This window comes from Bombus huntii, chromosome 11 (genome assembly GCF_024542735.1).
Source record: "Bombus huntii isolate Logan2020A chromosome 11, iyBomHunt1.1, whole genome shotgun sequence".
NCBI classification, from domain to species: domain Eukaryota; kingdom Metazoa; phylum Arthropoda; class Insecta; order Hymenoptera; family Apidae; genus Bombus; species Bombus huntii.
In genome coordinates, this window is record NC_066248.1 from 5,980,928 (window position 1) to 6,008,240 (window position 27,313).

At 34.4% G+C, this 27,313-nt stretch overlaps 2 protein-coding genes across 11 annotated transcripts in view; one reads left to right on the forward strand and one right to left on the reverse strand.

Moving 5' to 3' along the window:
* LOC126871409 (prisilkin-39-like) overlaps positions 1 to 27,313 on the forward strand; it is a 35,851-nt gene that overhangs the window by 687 nt on the left and 7,851 nt on the right. The window lies entirely within an intron of this gene.
* On the reverse strand, positions 402 to 20,960 carry LOC126871408 (RYamide receptor-like). 9 transcript variants are annotated; one of them, XR_007691643.1, is made up of 12 exons: positions 13,779 to 13,911; positions 13,363 to 13,498; positions 6,906 to 7,038; positions 4,636 to 4,838; positions 4,393 to 4,541; positions 4,134 to 4,255; positions 3,247 to 3,464; positions 2,832 to 2,932; positions 2,675 to 2,765; positions 2,489 to 2,607; positions 1,696 to 2,063; positions 402 to 1,263 (listed from the first exon to the last, which is right to left on the reverse strand). XR_007691643.1 is itself a non-coding variant. In XM_050630179.1 (12 exons), exons 4-12 carry the CDS (start codon positions 7,021 to 7,023, stop codon positions 1,814 to 1,816), a joined length of 1,371 nt encoding a protein of 456 aa, XP_050486136.1. In that variant the 5' UTR covers positions 7,024 to 7,038; positions 13,363 to 13,498; positions 13,654 to 13,717; positions 13,779 to 13,853; the 3' UTR covers positions 402 to 1,813. The 9 variants fall into 9 exon arrangements, 5 of the variants coding, with proteins under 5 accessions (XP_050486136.1, XP_050486134.1, XP_050486135.1 ...); XR_007691642.1 differs by having other exon boundaries at positions 402 to 1,573; XR_007691641.1 differs by having other exon boundaries at positions 1,335 to 2,063.

A 27,313-nucleotide genomic window follows, 5' to 3' on the forward strand; every position in this document is an offset into this window, starting at 1 on the left:
TATCATTTATGTTTTTTAAGCACGATATCACTGGAAGGGTCTTGTTAAGAATAAATGAAAATATTTTATTGAGACTTGGAATTGATAATGAACAACATAGAATGGACATTTGGCGGGAAATAATGAAATTGCATCTTAAAACAGATATGTTAGAGATTAAAGATATTGAACGACGTAATAATATGAATTTTGATTAATATGCTGCATGAGATAGAACTTTATTTTTTATAATATCTTGTGATAAATGATATTTTATATTTTTTATTGATAATGATACAATATTAGTAGTTTTTAAATCAAATGTATTAAATGAATGTACTTTTATATATATTTATAATAAAGTATTTGATACCTTGGGTATATTATTGTCTCTGATATTATGATCTACAAGAAAATATAAATGTATGGGAATAAGGAAGTTTGCAAACAGGATTTGATTGTGTAGTAAATTCTTATTGTTATTTTTTAAGGAAAATAATGAATTTTATTTCACAATTCTTTATCATAAAACAAAAAGTGTCATATTAAAATTACTTATCTGTATAGTACGTCTTTGAAATTATACAGCAACATTTTATTTGATAGGAAAAGAAGTTTCTGTATTACAAATTTTTTTTATGTAACATGTTATGTTTCAACAAAAATTCATTTATTGACTAGAAACATTTTGTTATTATTGTAGCATGATAAATTACATCAATTTTAACATTTAATTAAGTTGAAATAATATTCTGTTTTTTTTATTTATCATTGTTATGTACATGATCATTTGAACAAATAACTTCAGAGACTAAACTCTTCATTACCCTGTTTGTTGCTACAATTTTACATAATATGTATGTATGTACTAATGAAATAGTAATTTGTTGAAGGACACGTCGTATATCTTTAATCTGTGGTGAGATGGAAATTAGAATTATTAGTCAAAAATATAGCTAATTGTTATTACAACAAAATTTTTTAATAATCACCTTAACTGTAATTTTAATATCTTTTCAAAGTATCTATTTAAAAGTTTTAAAGATAATGTTTATGTTTAATACTTTTGAATGCTTTTTCCAATTATCAACTTAAATGTAAATTATCATTCAATCAAGAGATATTTAGCATTTTATTATCGTTGCGAAAAAGTTTCATTTTTACATAAAAAAAAATGCTTAAACTTATAATAATGAACAGTAACAAAAAGACGTTACTCTAATAAATGTTTCACAGCCTTACATATTGCGTGGAACTTCTTTGTAAACTTTAATAACTGTGATCCTAAAAAAGAAATTAATCAGGAGGAAATAAAATATTTCTTCAATTATCCTAATTATTTTTAAAATATTCACCGTTGCATATTCGTTACAACTAAGTATTTCTATCAAGATTTTAGAATTTTTCAAGAATATTTTTAGTAGTTCACTGAGAAATTGTTATTCATTAAATATAAAGAAAATAAAAAGGTGCACTAATATTTGTGTACGCGCACATATATATGTACTTATATACACATCAGGAATCTAATAAATGCTAGACAAATGTTTATCACATTTAAGTCGTAGAAAAACTTGAGCAATGATTAGAAGAACTGAAAAGAAAACGCGATTAATTAGACGTTTGTTTCACAAGTTACTATAAGATATGTGGAAAAATTATCCTCTATTAGTATCAATTAATAGAACTACTACCTTGTTACATCTATTGGTTTACCTTTGTTTGCATATTACATATGCAAACGAATCGTGCAAATTTTGCACTTTGAACAAAATACATCTCGTTGTTAATACTATTTAAATTAATCGATAAGCAAATCGTTAAACTCTCTAGGTTATAGGCATAACTCTTCCGTGTCGAGGTCTTGAGTGTGTTTGTGTCTTCCGGATGAAAAAACGTACAGTTCCTCGTTTTTGTGCGAACAGTGGTTCTCACCACGAAAATAGTAATTAATCCCTTTTTTGTTTCGTACGTTCTTTTGGTGATCATCGATAAACGACTGAGTCGAGTCTCTCGCTGACATACCTTTATGAAACGATGATACAGTTGGATAAGTATTGGAGATTGTACGCCTCCATTCGTATCTACGACATTTAAAGTTAGTTACTTTTTATTTCTATGAATAAGAGAATCTTTTATAGAAATAGTACAATAATTGGGCCCTTCAAAGGTTAAACTGATCAACTCCATTTTGTATGAGGTTCTCAATCGAAGAGTAAAGGGAACAACAAGGAGAACGTCATAAAATGAATGGACATTCCTCGCTCTTCCCCCTTATCCTTCAATTTTCCTGTTTCAATTTGGCAATATTAAGTATCTCAAGAACCAAGGGACTTATTTCTTTATAAATTTAATTATTACAGAAAAGATAGTACAAGCAATCGTTTCAGTAAACATTTCCATGTTTTTGATAAATAACGTTTACAGTTGTTATTCTTCGCTACGTCTTAGTTCACGGATCAGCATGGCTTCTGCGCGGCTCAATTATGAAATATACTTCAAAGAATACCTTATGGAGGTTCTTGTACTTTGTGTTTTATCCGTATCCGTGGTATCGATTGCTGGATTAGTTGACCATTTTCGCGATTTAAAAGGACATCTCTGTTGAAATTCCCTTCTAAATTTTTCCTAAAAGTAGATTCGTACACTGAGAAGATGTAGAACGATATCGAAACGTACAACTTGCTATACTTACGTTATATATTCCGTAAATAAATGGATTGTAACAGCTATTTGACATGGCCAGCCAATCGAAAAAGAACCATATGTAATGGATGTATTTGTAACTGTAATCACGCCTCTTAGTAATCTGTTTTACATATAATCTATGCGTATAACGATCTGTTACTTACTTGTTTATTTCTGAATAAAAATATTGGAAAGTGTTATAGGTTTGAAGCGGTAGCCAGCAAATTGCGAAAAGTGCTACTACAATGATCAACATTTTGATTACCTGAAACGCAACGAACAATTCGCAACTGTGTTAAATAAAACCAACGAAAGTACGTTTAAATTAAATCGAAGCTACGCTGTTTACGTAAAATACGCACGTAATACGAGAACGTAGGAGAATACGTTATCGTTGTAATAGAATTATTTCTCTTTTTATGTAATTATTTTCTATTTAAACGTCCACGCGAGAAACATAGCAGCGTCGGCGCGTAGACGTATTGCGTTTGTAGGAACGAAGAGCGGAAAATTCCATAATAAAAATCGAAAATATAATTGGAGATTTTATGTTAATTAGTAATAAAAAAAGGGCTGTACCTTTATTTTATTCTTCATTAGATTCGCGTCCCGGGAATCCTCGGCATTTCCCGGAGCCTTATTTCCCCAGAGTTTTAACGCTATTCTTGCATACACGCAGGAAATAATCGAAAGCGGCGTGACATATTGCAAAAATACCAATAATCCTGAGTAAATGAACATGGATTTGGTGGATAGATTTACGTGTATGCAGAACGGTTTGTAGCGATCTCCGCCATCTACGTCAATTAGAAATTAGAAGAAACGATCGATCAGTTACGCGTACATGGATCGTTCGTTTTCAAAGCGGTGTAAGTTCATTTTCCTTTGTTTCCAGGTATCAAAGCGTTCGCGTTCACATCGATCGGAAAATCTTTTGCTGAAAGGTGTACTTAGTTCATCCGCGTGTTTATGCGCTTAATTGGATGCGAATTCATTATGTAAATGGTGTTCTGTTTGGAAATTGGCTGGATCAGTATCTTTTTTCAGGATTACGAGCGGACCCACACATCGCTTTTAAAGTTAGCGAATTATTTAAAATCCATGTTCTACGCTTTAATCTACTCTGCTTTAGAACAGGGAAAAGAAAGTATATACCGTTGTTTAATTTCGGTGTCATTTGTTTTCGATTATTTGGTGTCTCGATTGTTTGTACAGGCTACGGATTACAGAAAACGGATTTATTAAATTTTGGTTGATTAGAACAAAAGATTTAGACTATAAATTGTCTGTAAGTAAAACGTCCGTATTGAGGTGTAGGGAAATTCCTTGTTTTCTCAATCTTTCCACAAAATGGACTTGCACCACTTTGAAAATGAACGATTCGTATTATACATCGATGAAAAATGGAAAGTCTCTTATTCGCAAGTCTCTGATAGTTTAGTCAAGTGATCTGTCGTTTAACTTACTTATAGAATTTTCTCGTACCATAGTAACCCTACGTGCAATTGCCATTGGTGTAGCCAAGCTACAGGCGAGAAACCAAATTCCAGCGATTATAATTTTGGCGGTCAGTTTGCTTGGTCCCGCGCTGTTAAATGTGAAACATCAAGTTACACGAGTTAAAAGAGAGAAAAAGAAATATAAATAACAATGGTCAGAAGAATCGAATGGCGTACGTCTACTTGGAGGACTTAGATAATCTACCGTTTTAATAGATTGACGCACCTGAGTGGTTTTAAAACCGCTCGATGTCGATCGATCGCGATCGCCGTTAACGTGAAAACCGAGACATTGACAGAAAGGATTTGCACGAAAGGACAAAATGCGCACATAAAATGTGGTAGGAGCCATCTTTGCAACAGGGCTGCTTGAAACTTAATAGAAATATTTCTCATGATTAGAACAATGTATATTTTAGTTCGGATTTTATCTGAACACACACAGTTACATATCAAGTAAATCTCTTACCTGAAATGGAATCGCGAACAAACCGATAACAATGTCCGCCAATGCCAGGTTCGCTATGAAAAAGTTCGTTACGTTTTGCATACGCCTGGATGTAGCTATTATCCACATAACAAGAGAATTTCCCACTACTGCCAGAAACGATATGGTTCCGTAAGATATGCTGAGGACAACGAGTATGGCGGTTGGAACTTCGTATTTTCCATCTGAAATCAATCAGTGACGTTTGAACTAACGAGGATCCTTAAATTGTATCGAAACGAATCGGACATTTGATATAAAAATAATCTCTCGATAATACACGTACATAATATTATGCGGTCTGAAATGATACGCATACGTATATTTTATGTTCTCCGAGAGGTATATTTTCAAAGAGAAATAAATTAAAAGCTTCCACAATTCGATCGTATCAGAATTTTTATTTTCGATTTTCATTCTCGATTTTATCGACAAAAACCATCTCTCCGATTCGATTCTGATAAGGCATACTATTCATCGCGCGCGTTTCTTTTTATTCAGACTAACGTTTTCAAAGCGAGCGAACGAATATTTGTATGAATATTTTCGCGAATAACTTTTAAAGGCGAGATAGCCTCATGAATAAAAACATTGGATTTTGGATCTCGATAGCGGCGTCGCGCGAACCTGAAAAAGACGAGAATAATTCACTACACAAAGGAGATGCAATTTACAGTTCTTTGAAGTTGCAATTCATGTTTGTAATGTCGATACTGCTTGAACGTGACGATCAACAGATTATCAAGTGAATACAATTTGTTCATTGTTAGAAACATCAAAAAAACTGGAATGTTCAATGTAGAAAGCGGAAAGAAGGAAATATGTTATTCGAATGGATCAGATATTGTTACCTTTCTTTTCAGAATGACGAAATGTAATTCTTCGCAGGAAAAAAAGAACATGAAACAGCATAAAGTCGAGTAACTTTTAACGCCATGAAGCTTTTTAGAGTAAGCCTTTTTTTTAATGTACAAGATATTCATTATCATGTCTCTAGCGTTAAATTAAATATGACTAAATGAAATATTTTGATTGAAATAATCAACGCTACGTTGATCGTTTTATTTTATAAAATTTCTTGCATGAAAATGAGTTTCCTTGTTGTATACGGTACGACTCGGATATTGCGTGGACTGTTACCACGGACTTCTGCCACAAACAGTGGCCGGAAATTTCCGGCTCTTTGCATCGCTTAAGAATATACGAAATATTTTCATCTAATAAGACCGCGGTTCTCTTCGAAGTCTTCTCGTGCAAATTAAATAACAAATACCGTGAATGACTTAAAACACATTTAGTCATTGTTAAAATTTAGCTTCATTAGGATAAAATGTATAACTCTGTCAATATTTCTCTAATTAATTAATATAGTTTAATATGTGAATGAAAATATTATATACCATACAACACAATATAAACACAATTATTCTTTCGTTCATGATAAATAAATTCTCTTCCATTTAAGTGTCAGTATTACGTGTCATCGTAAAATAAATAATTTTACAGCTATCGAGCTATAAGTTTTAAGCCAGTTTAAGCTTTTGAATCGCTACTTAAATAATTTTATTTTATACCGAGTTCTGTTCATTACCATTGACGACAGAGTCAGTAAAGCTTAATAAAAGAACACAGATATTTGATAAAGGAAAATGTCATTTCTACCTTCGTCGTCAATTTTATGATCTTAACTCTATGTTCATTCCTTTAAAAACGATCCACGACGATCAACTAAGCGGTTAGTTCCCGTTCTTCGTTCTGTTATAAGTGTACACTCTTACTAATCCTATTTGCATATCACTTGGAAGAGTTATTCTAATTTGAATCGTTGAGAAACTGAAAGACGAAATCACGTTCTACTTGCATGCTCGATCAAATTCTAACGAATTTCTTCGTTTATCGAATCGACTTTCTATCGACGAAATTTCTTTGATCTCGAAATTGTTTCTTAGAATTTTACTACACTTATGCTTGTACCTGCATATACGTAAAGCTCAAAGAACGCTCCGACATATTAAGAATGTCACGATGCGAAATTCCATTTTATGCTCGTTTTTTTAAAGCAACGATGCGTTCTTTTTCGTTCTTCATTCCGGTTATTAAAGGTTTCCGCGGCTCTTTGGAATTAACACGTGCAATTGATGAGGATGAAAACGGTAGTTTAGCCTCTGACAGTCTTTATATCATGTTTGAATGATGTTCATTCATATCTCGTTTTCAATAACGAGGTGTACTAATAATAACATAATCCGTACCAAAATCATCGTATATCGAGCCATTCGCATACGACGGGGATATCGTTGACGTGTTGTTGAACGTAGGTTGCCAAATATTTTCTATTACTTCATTTTCGTCGTACCATGAGATATTCATGATGATGGATTCTATCTGCAACAAACCAAAAACAATTCACAAGTTATAATCGTCAATAATTTCAGTAGAAATTATTCAAGAATAAGAATACAACTTTGTAATTCGTTCTCAATTATGTCACGACGCACAAACAAACTATCTTGTGTCGTGTTACTTTATAATTATTTATCGTGACCGACACCATATACCTGTAATTAATTAATTTTAATTTTTCTGACAAAAATTATTCGTAGCTGTCTATATAAAGAAAAAAAAAAAAAAAAAAAAAGACAGGTCTCGTAACTCGATAGACTCGATAAATTGTATTCTCAAGCGTAGCGGCGGAAAGTATCGAGGGCATGATTTATTCATTGAATTTTATGTTGCTTGCTACACGCAAAGTTAAAATTCTGCCGGCGCAAGTTGTACGTACGATTTATCGACCTACAAAAAGGGCACAATTTTTCTGCGATCGTTTATCAAGTTTGCAAATATCCAACTTTTAGTATTGATGGAACATAATCGACTTTATTTATTTATTTTCATAATACCAAACTCTCTGGTAGAGGTAGAATTTCCGTCGTATTTCGAAACGAGCTGGTAAAATTCTGAATTTAACGAGGTGGCTAGGGGTCCTTTGTTTGAGGCGAAACAACAAGAAACAACGTTTCATTTTTTTCATGCCTCTGACAGCGGAAACTGCCATTAAGTATCCATCCTCGTCAACTTCGTTAATTCCATCGTCATGGGAGTCGAAAACTAGGTTACTCCGTTAGGCAAAATAATCTCACGAATATGTCGATTTTCCTAACTTTTGTTAACTGTTCGCTCGAAAATTTTTTCCACCCTTATCTCTGGGTTTGTATCCAGTGTACAAATAAAATTGCTGGAATTTTCATGGAAAATAGTTGAACGTGCGTACTTGGTACTTATCTTCATCGAGAGAACATTTTTTGTTCCTGGAATACCTACAACGGTTAAAACCGTAGCTACGTTTCTATTCTTTGCATTTTTATGAACTTTTCATCACTGTGATATTGCTTTCGATTAAATACCAAGTCAATCAAATATATAAAAGATACGATGAAATTTCATGAATTATATAACGAACATACGGACGATAATACGAAGAATTCTGTGAAACAATGGCATTTAACGTAATATCTCGGTAAGTAAAGTAAGAGAATAGTAGTTAAGTAAACGTATTTTCTTGAATTTCTGTGGATTTTTATAATTTTCATTCGTCGGGCAATTTCGAGCTTTCATAAAATGCTCGTTACGCCGTGAAACCTCATTAAATACGACGCTTTTCATACTATAGCAGTCGCAGATTTCTCAAATTATGTTTCAAGATTTACAGTATCATCGTAACTTCTTTTGATGTATTTTTTACCCTTTGGAATAATTTCGGTCGGAATTTTTCTATAATTTTTGTCGATATTCTCGGAATTTGGAAGAAGAATATTTTAACGTTTTGTTACGATCCTATGAAATGTACAATTTTTTAACAGTATCACAACGATGCTCGCTCTTTTGTAATGTTGGGATTTCCAATAATATACTAACGTGTTTCAAAAATTCGTATTTTTCAGGCATTTGTCTGAATTTTGCAACGCTACATGATATGTATTGTTGCGAAGTCTTTTGAAAACTGTTGTGTGCATTGTAATAAAGATTTTAGCATTCAATTAATAGTTCAACAATGTTCGATTTTAACTGAATTTCAAAACCGTATATTATTAAGATAACAGCGTTGAAGTTTTGTCAAAATAACAGCTACCTCTATTATCTGATAGAATCCGATTATTCTGTCAATTTTGACAACGATTCCATAATTAACCAATATTTATGCAGAAAATTGATTTGAAGGGAACAACTTTATTAAGTTTCTACGATGAACTTTTCCAATTTAAATAAATATTTAATGACGTACGCGAGCGTAAAAGAAAATATTCTTGCTAGGAGGAACGTGTCTGAAGAATGTCAAGGGAATGGGCGGATCACATTGTTCCACTATCGGTACACCTACATGTATCGATATTCAGGCAAACGTTTATTGCGATATCTTTGAATTCCGCATTCTTCCTGCACCATATTGTGAATTTTTGTTCTTTACTTTAAATCGAACGCGTTTCATTATAGGCAACGTTCGTAACATCAATTTTGATTAAAATTGCACGTATACGAACACTTATCTTAACACTTTGACTGTCACGCTAAAATCGCATGTTTCGCTCAGGATGTCACGGGAGTATTTTTATTATTCAAAGCATATAATGGCAAAATAATAATAAATTGACGATGTAAGGCAACATTGTTCCCCAATGGACCGTTTATCTTATTGGTGGTCACGGATGACCATCGTGGCGCCTTGGTAACAGTTGATAGCCACATATTATAACAAGGCTTCGTTTATTTCAACAAACCATTCGGGTTCGTTATTTCGTCGTAAGCAAAACGTGCAGAATATATTGTTGAAACGTGTAGAGGATATTAGTAAACAGTATTTGCTCGTTCTATATATAATAGTAAGGTATGTGCACACTTCTAACTTCAATTATACGATTATAAAGCAGCATTTACGATTATTTTCTAAGCTGTGTTTATAATAATATTCGTAGATTACCCCTCAAAGATATGGATGCAAACACAGTGCACCGTTAGATGCAACATTTGTCCTCATTTTTTTTTTTATTGATGTTCTAATAAGAATGTTCCATTGTTCAATGGGGCACTTTTTATTTCAAAGTATCTTCTATTTATCGGTTATATTCAAAATGCCCTAATTGTCAATTTTCACACAATTTTTACAATTGTAAAAAGTTCAAGAGCTCCATTCACCAATGATCACCGTGGCGTCACAGGAGAAACCGTGGTCGGTCATATATATATGACCAACGTGGCAGTCAAAGTGTTAATGTGTAGTGCAATAGAAAAATATGTAAGTTTATTTAAGAACGCGTATCTATAGTTGCAATGATTTATTTTAATGAATTCCTATTACACATGTACTAACGTGTATACATGTTTCTGCGACTAAATTTTTTTTTATTTGGAAGTAGTTTACAATCAATTCTCATTGAGAATTATAAGTAAATTATTCTGACGTGGTACTATAACGTGAATAATGAATGATCATCGTATGTTTGATTCTAGCTGAATCTAATGTTTAAGTCTAGAGGGTAATGTCTTTTTAGCCTGCGGATCTGATCCGTCGTGTCAAGTAATTGAGTAACAAGTGGGTTTTGGTGGTTGTTAATTCTTATGTTATATCTATTACTGAATTTGCATAATTCTTCTTTAACTGTAGGTATCTTAAGGTCGCGATGTATTGTTTCGTTGGTAACATACCAAGGTGCATCTATTAAGAATCTTAGAGCTTTTGATTGGAATCGTTGGAGAATTTCTATATTGGAATTACTCGCTGTTCCCCATAGTTGAATCCCATACGTTCAAACAGGTTTTAATATGGCTTTATATAGCATTATTTTACTCTGCACGCTTAAGTTGGAACGTCTGCTAATGAACCAGTAGAATTTTTTAAATTTTAATTTAAGCTGCTTGAATTTATCTACGATGTCTGCGACTAAATGAACCAGAAATTCTCATACAAAGTTCATAACATGCCTTGCAGTACTCGAGAAAATTGTGTCAAGTGATTAAGTTGCCATAGTAAACGCAGTCTCGGTTAGACAAAGACACGAAACATTCGCAATGGAAACGACAAAAGGACTAAACTACGTTTCGACCAATTGCATTTCCTAATGTCTAATGCTATCTGTTTAATATGGAATGCGGGTCAACGACATAAGTTGAGTATAACTTTGTTTCGCATTATCGAGTATTGGAATTACAATATCGCGATGTTCAAAACGTAAATGGAAATTGTTCAGATTGTTGTTGCCTAAACGAGACTGCACGTTGTTAGCAGCGATTACGTATATTCCAACTTGTTCGTTACGTTAGTTTGGAAACGTGCAATAAATGTTCTCGATGTTGTTGAATCTTCTGGTAGCTTCTATTTATTTTATTTCACATCGTGAAATTCAATTGCGCGAGATATTCCTGGAAAAATCGTTTCGAAACATGAGCTCGCCTTCATCTAATCCTAATTAGAGTTAGAGTTGTTAATATTTTATGCTTGTTAGACTGCAAGGGACAAATATCCTGAAGCGACGCTGAAACCTGAAATTTGTCTTTGGGCCTGCGAAATTTAAATCATACACCGTTTAATACATAAATTATTGAATTTAAATCGCTCAGACGTTAGTAACTCTCGAAACCTCATTAAGTTGTAGAATTTCTGCATATTCGAATTCGGGATCTATGATCTTATGGAAAGTTACGTTCCGTGTATAAGAGCTATGCTAACGATGCATTAAGTATGCATATGCGTGGTATGTTGATACTGCAGCCAGGGTAACAATCAAATGTTCTAAGTTTGATGCTAATTACCATACGTGATGTGGATACGATATCTGTCCCCGAAATTATGTCGTACGTTTGCGTTTCAAGTTCTATCGTACCATCTGCTTCTACAATATCCCATCGTAAAATTTATTTGACGACATAATTTGTACACATAATTTGTTCTTTAAATGTGTTTTGATATTGCTGCGTGCTTTCTATAATTTTATATTATAAGACAACCGTGGATGTTCATGCAGGTTCATATTTCTATCAAAATAAGTAGCGAAAGAAATGAAATGTAAGTAGAGGTTCGTTTCAACTACTTGATATACACAACGTGCGTTTTATTTTAGATATTGGATATGCGGATTTTCATATTATGTGCATTTTGTAATTTTATGCATCCTTAAACGCTTCATATATATTCAATAAACATACGCAGTCTGACTATAGGAAATTAATGATAATATAAACGTACCATTCGTTACAGTATACATAAAATATAATAAATATAATATTTTCGAAATTGCGCATAAGATTAATATCGCTACTTATTGATTTCATTTAATTACTACTAATGTCATGATGAACGATAATTTTACATAAATGATACGCAGCTGATACAGTTAATGTCATGTTGTATTATATTACATATATTGTATGCGCGGTGTATCTGCGAAACGAATATTCATGAAATTATTAATGAATAAATTGTATGTTTATCAAATTACCGTCCAATCGACGATATCGTTTAGAACATGTATAACATTTTAAAAACAATATTTTATTATATATGAAATTGTAATATGCTTGAAATTCGATCTCCTTTCTACAGGCGCGTACAAATATGTAAACGGATAACGATATGATAATATAATAATAATAATACTGTCATAAAGTAATTCGATCTGTTTGAACAATATTAAAACCACAATGTGAACCCAAGGTATGTTCATACTTATACCCGTTTTCATCTTGTTTTAGTTCTCGCTTTACAGTTACAAGAACTAAACTTTAGTTCTTATAAGTTCAGCTCTTCACTCATAAGAACTGAAACTTCAGTTACGAGAAGATCAATAACCAATATCGCATTCTAAAATGTTGCAGCGATATCGTATGGTATTCCAATTAAAACGATGGAAAAAGGGATGTGCTTGCATATTTTCGTGAACGTTACGCATGGCTGACTCGAAGAATTATTTTGGTGTTGTTCGGAGAATTTAAATAATCGTGCTAGAAAATGGTACGAGAATTTTGTGCCGAAGAGAAAGAAGAACCATAAAGAATCGCGAATGAGAAACGTCTCAGAAACGTCAGATTGCCTGTATTTCCTTGGGAGGGAACATGAAACAAACGATGCGATTTATAGGATGCTCTGAAGCCTGTAATATCTCGATTTGTCATGCGAAATTTCTTTGAAACTGGAGGAAAGTGATAGAAATAAAGCGTCTTGTTTGCAAATATCACACGTCGATAGTGAAACGATAGTGAAATGAACGGGAGAATCGTCCTTTTTTTAAAATCTTGTCATTTCATCCGTAGCGAGATGTTCAGCACTCCACTGTTCTTTATTCGTTAAGAATCAGAGCTGAATGGCAGTTTTAATAAAACCTTCCTTTCTATTAATTTCAAAACAGTTTATACAATGCAGATCGCGCGAATACTACAATACCTCTGTTTGCAATACTATTTTGTGCCAGGGAAATAAAAACCTTGTTTTTTATACAAACAATACGCGCTGTATCCTTTCAATTCTCGTCTACGCCCTGTCGCTTTTCGCTTTATTTCTCGTTTAAGTTTCCTGCGTCAGTCGGGTCGATGTCAGGCGCGTAAAAGGCGCGTTCGTTGAGAACAGCATCGGTGTCTGACGATTTTCCAGCAATTATTTTCGTATTTAATTATTTGGATATTTACGATAATGCGTATAATATATCATCTGACTCTTTCTACCTTACAGTCGAATATTTCCCTCTCACGAATAGATTTCAGAAAATACTTCTTGCAGACTTAAAAATTTAAAATAACGTCCAGTCCATGAATTTCTCATCATTCGCCATCGATTTGGATTTTCCTTCTCGTTTCTTCCCTAGAAAATATACAGACTGGAATCAATGCGTCGCTTTCGATACGTATTTGTAACGCGGATGCTTTTTAAAAGATCTAACTACTTTACAATACGCTTTATAATACAGTATGTTTCTATAGCAGTTATAGAAAAGAAAATGCGAGCGAATGATTTACCTGACGCGCTCGACTTTATAATATACGAGTACTCCGCAGTATAATAAAATATTTTGAACAGGAGCTATGGAAGAGAAAACGCGATTGAATGCGAGCTAAACGATAGGAAGTTGTATCGGACTCACATAATATAACGATCGAGTATCGGTCCGTGGCGAAGCGTTGTATTACCGCGGGTCACAAGAGGCACACTGACAATACTTGTTACTGCCGTGTTGCCTAGCTACAATATGCACTTTGTGCTTATTAACGCTATTATGCCATTTGGCCAACGTAACGCGAGCGCGCAAACACCACTTTGATATAAGTGTCTGTGTTGTGTGGGTTGGACACAACAATATTCTTCGAACGAACGAAGCGAAGCTCTTGGTTCTTTGGTTGACAGAAGGAAATTTTATGACAAAGAGGCTCACATTGACGAGAAACTATTCCTCTAGCAAAGAATCGTTAATATTCTTTGTCGTTCACAGACAGTAGGAGAATTAATTGGCGGCTTGGAACCGACAGAGATGAAAGTAGCAACTTTGAGAAGCTGAGTTTAGTTTCGTATTTAGCAACTTAAAAGCATCGTACCTTTATATTTTCATAATTAATTAAATTATAATTCGATTCTCTGTCACGATACGTTTCTATTCACGAACGAATGTAATGGATTATTCGTAATAATAAACGCAGAACCATTTTCCGAACACTAGCAATTGGTTGATCCTATGCCATTATGATTCTCAGCCAGTCAATTCTAAATTATTTTCCGAAGGATTTTATTTCAATTGAACTGGAATTTTTGTCCTAAAGCAGACACAGACGCAGAGATTTCTCTCGCATTAATTCGTTAATCGATCAACGCACGATTCGCCTTCCTATAAATTTCCTTTGTGGAAAAATATTCCTGTGAAACTTCATCATCTCATTTCTCTTTTAATTGATCGATCTCGCGCAAGTAATTATCGCGAAGAAGAATATCAAAGTTAATCTTGTACTTGTTCTAACCGTTATCCTGAAATTTGTAATTAAGAACGAGCTTGTGGTTTTTACTTATATACAGTTACGAAACTCTTCGAAAGAAATATTATACAAAGTATAATATAAAACTGAAAAGATCAGTTGCCTTGAAAGGCAAGGGAATGCAGGCCTGACTGATTATTTCTGATGATCATTCATACGTATATATCAATGCATATAGAAATAAGACGACACGGAAATGCGCGATGGTGAGCGATAGAGAGTAGAGTACCTGTTTGCTTCTATGCTGCTCCGTTAATCATATTTTCTACCAGACTCGTCGTCATCGAAAATACAACGAAACAAGATATCTCGGCATTTAAACAAAAGGTAACACGACACCGACCTAATTAGCTACTTTTGTACATTTATCTGATGATCCGTGTAATATTCGATAAAAAAAGGACACGTTGCTGATTTATGTCCTTCTGGCGGGATTTAATTTCAAATAACGGCCATGACGATGACGACGAAAAGGACGGTAAAGATCGTATTGCAAAATACGTTCTTAAAAATCTGCATTCGCTCGATTTAATTTTTTGGCAGAGTATGGACATTGAACGGGGAAAGTTTACTTTGTCAACGTATCTTTTTTAATTCCGTGAAAGAGTTCTGAACGTACATATTTACGTTCGGACGAAAGAGTGAACGATATTGTAGCTGGCATTTCAGATTGTTTGAAGAATATATATTTTTGGAACACTGTGTTGCGCTAAACTACGGAGGAGCTAGCAATATTGTTACCAGTTCGTATTCATCACAGTGACAAGTTGATGAGCTACGTACGTGAAAGGTTGAAAGATTTTTCAAAGGAAAATTTCTGTTTTCCTATTCGTGACACGCGTGTTGTGCAGAATATTTTCAATTTCATTTCAATTTTGTAGAATATTCCAGAAAGATTTTATTATATTTTCGATCTAAAGGCTGCTAATTGCTATACGAAGAACGAACAAAGTTAATTACCCGACTGGATTTTTTACGATTTTCAACGTTGTTCTAACGTTGTTTATGTCTTCATCGTTTCAGCAGCGATGATTATGGATTTGAATAGCGTGGCGAGTCAATACCTGATCGGAAGATAAAATTATTTACACGATATTTTTTTATATGCGAAAATGTTTTCAATGTGTTTCTTGTTAAATATTTAAACGTTCGTTCGAATGGCAACGTGATTGACACGACACGAGATGGAGAAAATCTTTCGTTTCGCACGTTCTGTTATTGTTATAACATCGGTGCAGTTTCGTGTTCTAACTCAGACAGACGTAAGTAAAGCTGTATTATTGCTGATATGTAAGCCAGAAAGATTCCAAAAGAAAAACCCTTATAATTGTATAAAAGTTGCAACGAATATCCTTTTAGAACGAATATTCTCCATATTGGCTAGCAAACTGCGGATTTTTATTTATTTATGAGAAATTCGAAACTACGAGGAAGCACGGAATACGCGGTATACACACAAATACGAAAAACATCCAAAGTATACTACTCGTTACATTATTTGGTAAAACAATCTTTTACCCAGGCTGCACTTTTTAAATTACCTGCCGAAAAATATGAATTTGCTCGAGGGTTGTTTCCAAAATTTAATTTCGAAAAATGAAGAACAATATTTTTAGAGTACGACTGACTCGCAAATATACAAAAACGAAGAAAAGCTGTTAAAAGTGGTGGAAGTTTTTCACGACTTCCGGCCTAAGATCTAAAGATTCTTACATCTTTCGATGTCTGTCGTTTGTTTTCGTATCAACCTGTTTCGATAAAATGTTTAACATGTACGTAACTGCTATCTATCTTCAGAATATATTGTTTAAATTTTTATTACAAGTAAAGAGCGAGCTTTACCTTTTTCCTCGCGATATTGGCCAATTGCAAATTTTTCAAAATGCTTTTTCACCCGTCATCTAATAAACTAACGATTCTAACTTCTCAGAAAAACTCAAGCCCTTTGATCGAATTTTAAAAATGTTGTTCCGCTTCCAATGGCGTAGGAATACTTTCGCCCGGCACTGTGTGTATTTTTCGTATATGCAACGTGATGTTAGCACGATTGCTTTCCGATAGTACCATTGTTTTCCTTGTCGTCGATTGATAACGTGCAGTTTTAACGACACGTTTCCCTTTATAATATTCATCATGTGCGTTTGCAAATTGTATAGAAATCGAAAATAAGACGGGCGTCTGAAATTGTACGATCGTTTGAAAGATTCGCGACAAACGGAAGACTTCTAAAAAATTTCTAGTGAAATATCCTATTAAGACTGTCGAGAGCAATCGAAAGTATTCGGACAAATTTCATTAATGAAAATCCAACGGAAGTTTTTCTTCTTAGAGAAGAAAAGATTTCGACGTTCATGCGATTTCCTTGGCGATCCTCGGAGAGTTCCGCTTTCGCGAGACGCTACCGTGCTTCTTTCATCTTTGGAAAAGGGATTTTTATTGAATCTGCTTAGGCAAAATAAAATATTTTAGCATTTTAATGCTTTAAAACGAAAAGTGACGTTGTTACAATGAAATCGTGAAAGTATTATAGAACAGGTGAATGGAAAAAAAGGTATAATATTCGAGAAATATGGGAAATTATGCTAATCGGTATAAGCTACCTATTCGGTGTAAAAATGTGGCTGCTGAATGAAGTTCAATTTCATTGTTGGAATAAGCTTTAAAATTCTCTTCAAATGGAAAAAGTTCAAGATATTTACCATTGTTTTTGCCTTAACATTATCGTAATCATTAATGCACAATAATTCACTAGATAGTACTGTCACTTTTTAACACTGACTTCTCCAGTAGAAGTTATAATTTGAAATGTAAACAAGAATTTCTCTCAAGAATTAAGAGATATATCGAGATTATCATTTTCTTATCTGCCTCAGTTAATTTTTAACATTCCAAATAGCTTTTTCAGAATTGTTTACACGTTGGTTCTTAATTATTTATACGTTTTGCATTGCATCGAAGCGAATGTATCAAGCGATATATAATATCTACATGTTATTTGGCACAACCTTGCATATCATTCAAATTCCTACGTTTCGAATGTATAGTTAAAAAGCGAATGGGATATTTTCCGTGTAACGTACACATGTTGAATATGTGGAAACACGTGATCGCGTGGAAGCACGCGAACGCGTAGAAACACGTGAAGCACGCGTTTTATGTTTGAATTACGGAGAGTATTTATCAACGCAAACTATTTTCATATATTGGAAAAAATAATTATTAGCAATAAACATTAAATATTTATGTTTTTCCTTGCGAACAGAAGATAAAAGTTGGCAAACGTTTGAATTAAATCGAACGATTAGACGTGTCATTATAAACTTGTCGAAGGTATATTTTTAAAAACTTATTTCTGCGAAATGCGCAGAAGATCGACGAGAATCGTTGAAGAAAGTACGAAAAGTACAAGAATAATGTGTTTCTTCGATTGTATAATTTTCGTGTATCACCGTTTTGCGTTTTCGCCGAGTCATCGAATTTTTTTGGCAAAAATGTGTCTTTCAGAAGCTCGGCCCAGCTTTCTTTCCAGTGTTATTCGGAACTGTTCCATTCGCGGGCAAAAATTGCCACGGTGCTCGTGTTTTTAATTGCGTTACGATGCATAGCGTTGGTTTGCAGCAATAAAGTGAAAATAAGTCGTTTATTTTCCCGACGTTAAGTACTAATCAAACACCTAAGTAATCGAGAAACCTGTCGAAAGTGAAGTTCTTCAAGTATTTTATATATTTTGTGTGCTTCAATATGTGTTGTATATATCTGTGTATTCGTGTGAAAGTCACAGGTGAAAAACACAAGTCGTGTTTTCTGTCTTTTATGCAATTTAATTCAACTTGTTGTCGATCAATTGCACATCGAAACTATCTTCACATTTAATTTTGGAATTAAATGCGTGCTTTTGTCACCCGAACATCTGACAGACTTTCATTTTACGCTAACATAATATCTAGACTGACGTTATTCGTTTCCCACGGAATACCTTGAATTTATCATTTATTTTTAGAAGACTCGCATATCTTGAATCTATCAGGTTATTCCCTTCTTCAGCTATTTTATATCAAAATACTTCTCTTCGTTCGCTATGTTACATAAAAGTCAAATTCAACAGAAACGGACTTATCATATTTTTCACGTGTGGTATTCACGTGCACGATATAAACTAACAAGTTTCGGCTTCCACGTAACATCGTCAAAGTGGAAAGGGTTAAAACGCAAAACAATCTTTTCCCATAGCTCTTTGGCTACTCTTACACTAACTCAGCAAAGCTAATGTAGAACTTACGTGGCTTCTGCATGTGTCTAGAGACTCAAAACTACGTATACTTCTTTGGATTCGTATTTCTTTCTACTACATCTTCGACAAACGTCGATGGTAACTTTATTTTTTGGAAGAAGGAAAAATCTCTGATCACTGAAAGTGCGTTTCTAATCGGCGTACGTGTACGATGTACTTCTGTCTTCTTTATTTTTTAATTCGACAGGTCGCGTTTACTAACGTACGAGCTGCGACGTAATCGCGAATGGGAACCTGAGATACTCGACGAAGTTAGCTGCGACGATAGTGAAACGTTGGATTACTTTTTCAAGAAACATCTAAAAATCTTACGGTGCAAGAATACAAGTCGTGAGAATCGCGAGATACTATACTTGAGAAACAGTTTCATTCTACTCCAACGAGACGTATTGAAAGAAATTTTCGTTTTGCACACGCGCGAAAGATCCTAACGTTCTTTGTACTTTCGTCTTTATTCGTCGAGTTTCTTTCCATCTTTTAATCTCGCCGATTCAGCTACACGTTCAAACAATTTTGTCGATTCTGTCGAAGATAACAGCTTTAAGAGTCTAAGTTCGTATCAGTTTCAGTCCCATGGCAAATTTAAGATAACTGAACACGTGCAGGATGCAACTCACCGATCCGTGGAGTATCTGCTTAAGGATCGTTCAGCAAGGATTCGTACGATGCTGCTTCATACGACGCTACTATTTCCACTTCGACGATTATGATCTATCATCCGTAAAATTCGGCCGATATCAGTTTGACATTATTCCGATATCCCATGAAATGACTTCAATCCATTCGATCCATGCGATCACGCTTCTCTACTCGTACATAGCATTCACTTGCTGCGACCTTTCGACGCGCCGCTTGATCGAAATATTCCGGTCGATATGAACCAGGAAGCATCGCACGACATTCGATGGATAACCAATTTACAAAACATCGGACACGCGGTTTACAGTCAGTGAAACAATGAAAGGCGTCGCGTAAAGAGCGAAACTGTTAAATCGATCTCGCGTCACGGTGACAAAGTCAATCTCGGAGACGTTGAGACATTTCAAGGAGTTCTTCGTGTACAGGTATTGCGATCGTTTCGTTTACAGGCGTCAGTTTCAATTGCATGGAACTCGGCTGTTTCAGCATACTGCTATTATGCAACTTGATTACGAACGATCCACGGTACGTTGTTCAGCTTCGAACCGTGTTGCTTCAACTTCTTTGAAGAGTCGATCGTTCGATCGGTTGATTAAGTCACGGTGTTTGTCAACGACTTCGAAAAACACGTGTTCGTTATAAATACACTGTGAGTAGCAGTAGGTTAGGACTTAAGTACATCGGAATCTGGCTGTTTGAACAGACGTCAACGCGTATTGCCTGAGCAGCTGCGTTCGACGTATCGATGTTGACAGCCGGAGCGCTGCGACCAAGAGCGGATCAAAGGGTTCTGACAGATTCCTCGATTCCTTTGGAACGTGTGCAAATTGATCGTAGGTTCTTTCACTCGTGCCTGTGCGTGTTTCATCCGAGACAACGACGTGCATGATTCATCCGAGACAACGACGAATCAACCCTCTATCAGTTTACTTGTCCGCCGGTTCAGCTTGCACGACACGAAAATTTAAAGGGCCAACCGATTTTTAGCGATTCTCGATCCTTTTCTCTTTCGTTCGATTCCCTTCGATCTGAAATTTTCTCCTTCTTTACTACTTACGTTCGAACTATTACTCGTAATTCACCGTTTATAAGTAAATATTATTTTAATGAGACATCGGTAATTGAGATTACGTATGTAAGAGAACCAACCACCTTCTCTTCGTCCAATCACTCGTAGCTGCCATAAATTATACTTTCTCTTCTATTTTAAATGTACAGCGATGATCGTCGAACGATTGCTGTTGATCCACGCGTAATTACCATGGCGTTTCGATACAATAGGATTTTCACGATCAACGTAACAACGGTTATTGCGATCGGGATCGTTTGGTTTGGTGTGCGCGCTTTCCGAGAACTCGCGACGAAATGCGGCCGGTTTTCACGAGGAATATCGTGAACGAGGGGGTGGGGGTGCCTGCGGTGGGGCGGCAGACTTCGGCAAGGCTTTTCCTCGTGGAAGGAGATCATCGTGGAACCTGCGCCGTTGATCGTCGCTGCTGCCTCCTACGAATCTTAACTCACAGAGGGGCCATTTTTTATCCGCTTCGCTATTGTGTACACGCTGAAAATAATGGCTCTAAACAATTAACGATTGCCCCTTTTGTACCACTATGCGTTTTGTATCTTTATACTTGGGTTGTCCGGTCAATCCTGGTTGTAAGATTCAACGTGAAAACCACCGAAATTGAACCGACAACGAGGTGTAGTTGTATTTATTTGTGTAGGGCGATGAAAAGAAAGGGTTTACGACTTCACGGTTACCACTGTATGGTTGGCCTTTTTATACTCTCACTCTGTCAATTCTGGTTGAACGACTCTACGTGAAAACCGTTGAAATTCACTTCGCAAGAAACTGTATTCGTATTTATTTCTGTAGGGCGATGAAAGAAGAGGGTGTTTGAGAAAAATAAAAAATATTTTTTAGTAATGACATGAATTTTCCATTCGCAGTGATAACTTTACGAGTAAGTATACTAAAGTATAAGAAAGTCCTTAAAACGGAATTTAAATTAATTCTCCAGTCTGTCTTATACCCAATGTGTTGCTGGAAGTTGCTCGCCGATGATACTGCACGCTCATAGATACCCGTGTATTAGATTGTCCGAAAAGTGTCTTTCCTCTACAGACACGTCTTTTACAACAACGCATCTTTATACAAACATTGTTTTTTTATTTGGAAGAATTTTACAATTTCTCATTGAGAATTGTAAGTAAATTATTCTGGCGTGGTACTATAACGTGAATAATAAGCGATTATCGTATGTTTGATTCTAGCTGAATCTAATGTTTAAATCTGGTTTGTGCAAACATGAAACCTAATCTGTCGGACGATCTTTAATTTGATAGAACAAAATGGATCATACGTAATTCGATAAAATAATATACAACGAAAAACGCTGTGCGTCTATTATTTCCTCATAAAACGAGAGAAACTTTTCGAACAATCTAATACATGCGAAGATACGTGTTATATCGAAAGGATTTATTAGGGTTGTTTAGTATCTATGCTAATTAAATATTTCGTATTATATTATATCTCGTTCGACCAGAGTTTCGGGTCTCTTCCTTTTTATCATGCTGTATTTTCAGCTCGATTACAATTGTTTCATTGATCTTGTTCGTCATCCTATTACGATTTAATTGATCGATGATTGATTTTTATTTTATTTTATTTTCGACGTTACGTTTGCTTGACTAACGATCGTTTAATTTTGATTTCGATCTGCCTCCAAAGATGAGCTTTTAATTTCCATTCGTGGCTGCGGTGAATTATTCCAATGGTTGATCAGTTTTCTTGGAATTGGCACAATTAAGAACTGAAGTGCAGGGAATATTAGAACGAATGTTCCTGATATATCAGCCAGCAGAAAAGCGACAGAGAAGTAGTATACGTTCGACGAAACGAATAAAGGCGAGTAAGTTATCGATGAACGTATATCCTTGTGTAAATGATGATTGAGAATGTGTTTAAAATCGTTTAGCGGGATTAATCGTTGTTGTTTGATTTGCTGTAACGGTTATGAGTGTACTTATATGTTATGCGATGTTATGCGATACAGGTAACTTTGTCGAGAAATAATCAGGATAAATTGAAATAAAAACGTATACAGCAACAGCAGTAACGTCCATTCTAATCTTTTTGAAGAAATATATATATCACATAAGATTTACGTACTGAATATTATAATTTCTGGAGACTCTGCACTTATAATTGTTATATAAATTCTGAATTTATAATTTATGCCTACTAATTTGCGACTATAACAAATTCTACAAATAGAAAAGCTCGTATGTTACAACGTCGTATGTTAAGGTCGTTCAGAATAATTACAATATTTAATGACCGAATGTGTGCTATTTTCCTGAAATCAAATTAGCGTAGACGAAAAATTATTAGTCGAGATATATTACAAATTTGATTAAATTATCTGACCTTAAATTACTTTGCAGATAATAATTGAGTATTATACTTTGTACAAAAGGACATTGTAATCAAGTATGGTATCTAATTTGGGTGTAAAGCCATCTCATTAGATTCGTACACTGCGTATCTGTGCATTGAATTATACCGAGGTAATTTACACTTCTAAAGCAACCGAGACTGACTTACCGTAATTTAATGTAAATTGCATTGTATAATTAATTTCCTTTGCCGAAAAACATATTCGTCGTGAAGAAAACAATATGTTCGAAAAATTAAACCTTTACTTCTATAATAATCGTTATTCATATTTATCATTGGTATAATACTCGTTAATTTAATTAAATTCGTTTAATCGTGAATCGATGTCCGATGTACGGGCATACGAAAATGAATTTAAAAGAGCTGCAGCTAATTAATGTGATTAGTGTAACGAATTGTTTTCTCTTCGCAAATGTTTCGTACGTTTCGACTTCAATTTTAACAACACGTGCTTAGTCCCATATAGCGCAGCCTTTAATTAGTAAAATTATCATAGAGCTATTTCATGGTAGCCTTGTACATGCGATATGCTAACAAAAGAAAGAAATTTCGATATGTAATTAAAATGAACCGTTTGCTTTAGTCGATTTTAAGCCGCTTGTGTATCCAAGTACGTGTATTTCTTTCGAGCAATTATTTACACAGAGTGCTGACACAGTGCTGTATAATAATTTTTAATTAATTAGTGCGTATATAATGGCAATTATACAGTTAGTGATTCTAGAATTGTTTAATCAAAAATTGTTCGATAAAAAATTAATTAATGTAAATAGAAACGTTAATAAATACATCATCTTGAATTGTAAATGTTTGCAAATTCTGAATACGATCTCTTAACGCGAAATTAAAAATCGTAAACGTTTTTCTTAATTTGCCGCAACTGGGTCAAAGTACACGTTTGGAAGGTTACACAATTTTTTAATTGTAATTTTTAATATTTCCTTCATTCCAAATATTAATTTTTGCGTCGTTATTACAGCTTTATCGTTTTACATATTATCACAAGAAATTGATCTAGTTTCGTGGTTTGTAACAAGCTTGTTAACCGATCATCATTTATCATCCCGTTATTCTCAGATATCTTGATTAGACGTTGATTAACTGGCCTGCGATAATATATAAAACGTGTCATAGAATTTCTTATAATCAACGCGACTATCGAGAAATAACATTGTTGGAAAAAAATGTATTTTCGTATTATAATTATTAATTCAGTTTTTTGTAAATAAAAAAAATGCAAACATAAAAAAGATTGTTTTTTAATAGAATTGAAGATACGAAACTTCTGTACAATGGGAAAATTGTTTAACACTTCAGAGGCTATGAATTATCGATTGGGAATGATTATAGGGAAAGTTGGTACTTCTACGTTCTATACCGCGTCATTTCGTCATCATTCATCATTTCATCATCATTTCATCCTACGACTCTTTAGCATTAAATGTGAAATTTGTTTCATCCCAAACGTAAGTGATTAAATTCTAATTACCTTTCACATTGATAGATTATTAATTAGGTAAACGGATAGTATCGTTAAATAAAAAATTATATTTTCGAGCAGTGAATTTTCATTCTATAAGACAATGTTTTTCTCGTTCGACGATGGTAGAAAATTAAGTTATTTTAAACCACTCGTAGTTAACATTAGACTTTTCTCTATTTCACGATCGCGTGTTGCCTTTCGCTATAACATAATCCTCCGCACAACAACGTATTATCCGGAGAATGAAAAGATTGTCTCTAACGAAATTGTATTGGACTATTTTCGACGTTCATCGATTCTTCGTCTCAAGTTATTTTACAATGATTTCCTTGCAATATTTTATTCTTGCTATATTATCTTATATATCTATATTATCTTATATTATATGATATAATATAACATAAGGAAAGAACGTCTTCTCTTTGGTACAAATATATTCCCTTTGATTTTGCGCAGCATTACAAAATGCTACGAACCTATATTGCGTTTGTTATTTATAAAACGATTATTAAAAATGATTCGCTTCGTTGTAATATGAGAAATAAATATGAGATACTAAGGACCTTTAAAAGACAGCTTTAGCTTACAGTTACTCTCAATTTTCCACAGATATTATATTCATCGTGCCTTCTGAAAGTTCTTTTCTATCATGCATTGATCGTTCTCACCAATCATCGTAGCAATTTATCCTTTGCACGTAATCAATGTATCCCTTTTATTTCGGAGAAATCGAGACATGCTTCGAATTCTTACTTGGAAAATCCTTCGTATTGGTTCCTTACCTCTATTTCGAATATAATAATAATTATATAATAATGATATAATAACAATATAAAAATCAGATATAAAAAAAGAAGCCAGTGCAAAACGATTATGTAGATGAATCAATAGATGCACCGAGAAATGATGAAATTGCCTAAATTTTTATACGGCCAAATATACGTTTGTCAGTCGAGGTGAATTTTTATGCTTCATTTAAGTATTTCTGTCTCGTTTTGCCGAGATACTAACAGATTTTCCAACGAACATTTTGTGCTGGAATAACATTTTTACGCGATTGTACGCACTCAGCACCGAGGGATGTAGGGAAGCAATGGAACTCGATACAATGCTGGGGTGGCGAAAAAGGAGAGGAATACGAGGAAAGAGAAAAATCGTCGCTAGATTTATTGTACCATCCCTGCGATGGAAAACCGATAAATACGAGTGTGCTGTAATGGAGAAAATAGACTTTTAAGCAACGAATTTCGTCGAATTTCGAAACAATTTCAACGTTTTTCGAATTTTAGTAACTTTTCGATATCTGCCGGACTGCTCTCTGACTTTTAACAAAGAATGTTGATTCGTTTCAAGCTTTGAATCGAACCATTCCACGATCATAGGATTCGAATTGGACCATCAGATAAATCTAACTATTTTGCAATCGCGGGATTCTCGTTGGGCCATCCTGTACCTATAAAACTGTTTTCTCATGGCTTAGGTCGAGTCACCTCAAAGTTGTACAACTTGAGTTGAATATACCGCGATCACGAGCTCACCTTGGAAACGTGGAACTTGCGTTTAATTGTCATAGGAATTTGGACTTGCGCTGCTTAATTCTCATTCAACTGGCTACCTGAAACTGATCTAAGATGCTTTCTCAACAGATCTTGTAATTGTGGACTCTTAACAGCCAGGAAAGGACGATTACGTTGCTTGAAATTCTTCCATTTACGAATACCATATGATCTTTTTACATTTCACGTTGACAATAAAATGCGAAATCGCCCGCTTTCTATTATTTTCTATCTTATTCAATCAGATAAAGGTCCCACCTAAAAAGAAACTGGCATTCGCCATCGATAGTTATAAAAGAATAAAGCGAGACTAAGAAAAACTTTCTAAAATCTCGTTGTAAATCGGAGAGCGACATTTTTGGTATTTACAATAAATTCGTACTGCAATAGCAAACAGCTAGGCAGACCAGCTATTCTGGTGTCATTCATATTCATACGTGCTACGTCGTCGTTTAGGTGTACGTCTGTCTGTGTATAAATTGCACGCCTACATTACGTCACAGTCGAAATATTTACGAGCGCTGATGGTATAACAACGACGTGTTCGCGTAAGGTGCGTCTGACACGTTAAACTTTGTGTTGTAATACACTTTCTTTTGTGGACACTGTCTAACAATGTCTTTGTTTAGAGAGCCATAGTAGGTCAGTCGCTATCAAAGTCCGATGAAAGAACCTTTTCTGGCAGAAAGCAAACAATCAATAATGAAAAACTTGCACGTGATTTAGATAACAGATTTAATTTATCTTTCCGGAAAATATCGATAAATTGACAAGATTATGACGAAGTAACGTTTGTTTTATTAACATCTATTTACATTTAGACACTTGGGCAATTTTTCACATCAGAAGGTTGCACTTTTTTTTTATTTCAATTAACATAAGAGTATTACACTATGCGTTGGCGTGCACGAAGCTTCATTCGTTCTTCATTGTTGTCTGAATTTTAGATTCTTCAGATATCGTTACATCGATGATAATGGATTATTCAGAGGGAAGAACAGCTTTTAGAAATAGAAGTTTCGTGTACGTTGCGAACTAATAGTAACTGTATTGTGTTTCAACGAGAGCAACATTTGCTCCTCGTATGGCTGTTTTACTTACTCGCAGCTGTCTCGAACACGGCGAAGTGGATAGCAATATTCTCGATATTACGTTTCTACGATATGGCAAGAATCTGATATTAAACATTCTGTAATTAAAAAAGAATATGGTACGTTTTAAGT

What these genes read in the sequence shown, in the direction of transcription:
- LOC126871408 (XM_050630178.1), bottom strand. Translation starts at nt 7,023, where the DNA reads ATGAATATCTCATGGTACGACGAAAATGAAGTAATAGAAAATATTTGG. An exon ending in TAATGAAGAATAAAATAAAG is followed by an intron (nt 2,933 to 3,246) that starts GTACAGCCCTTT and finishes GTTGCGTTTCAG; the next exon opens with GTAATCAAAATGTTGATCAT. An exon ending in TTTTATTCAGAAATAAACAA is followed by an intron (nt 2,766 to 2,831) that starts GTAAGTAACAGA and finishes GCGTGATTACAG; the next exon opens with TTACAAATACATCCATTACA.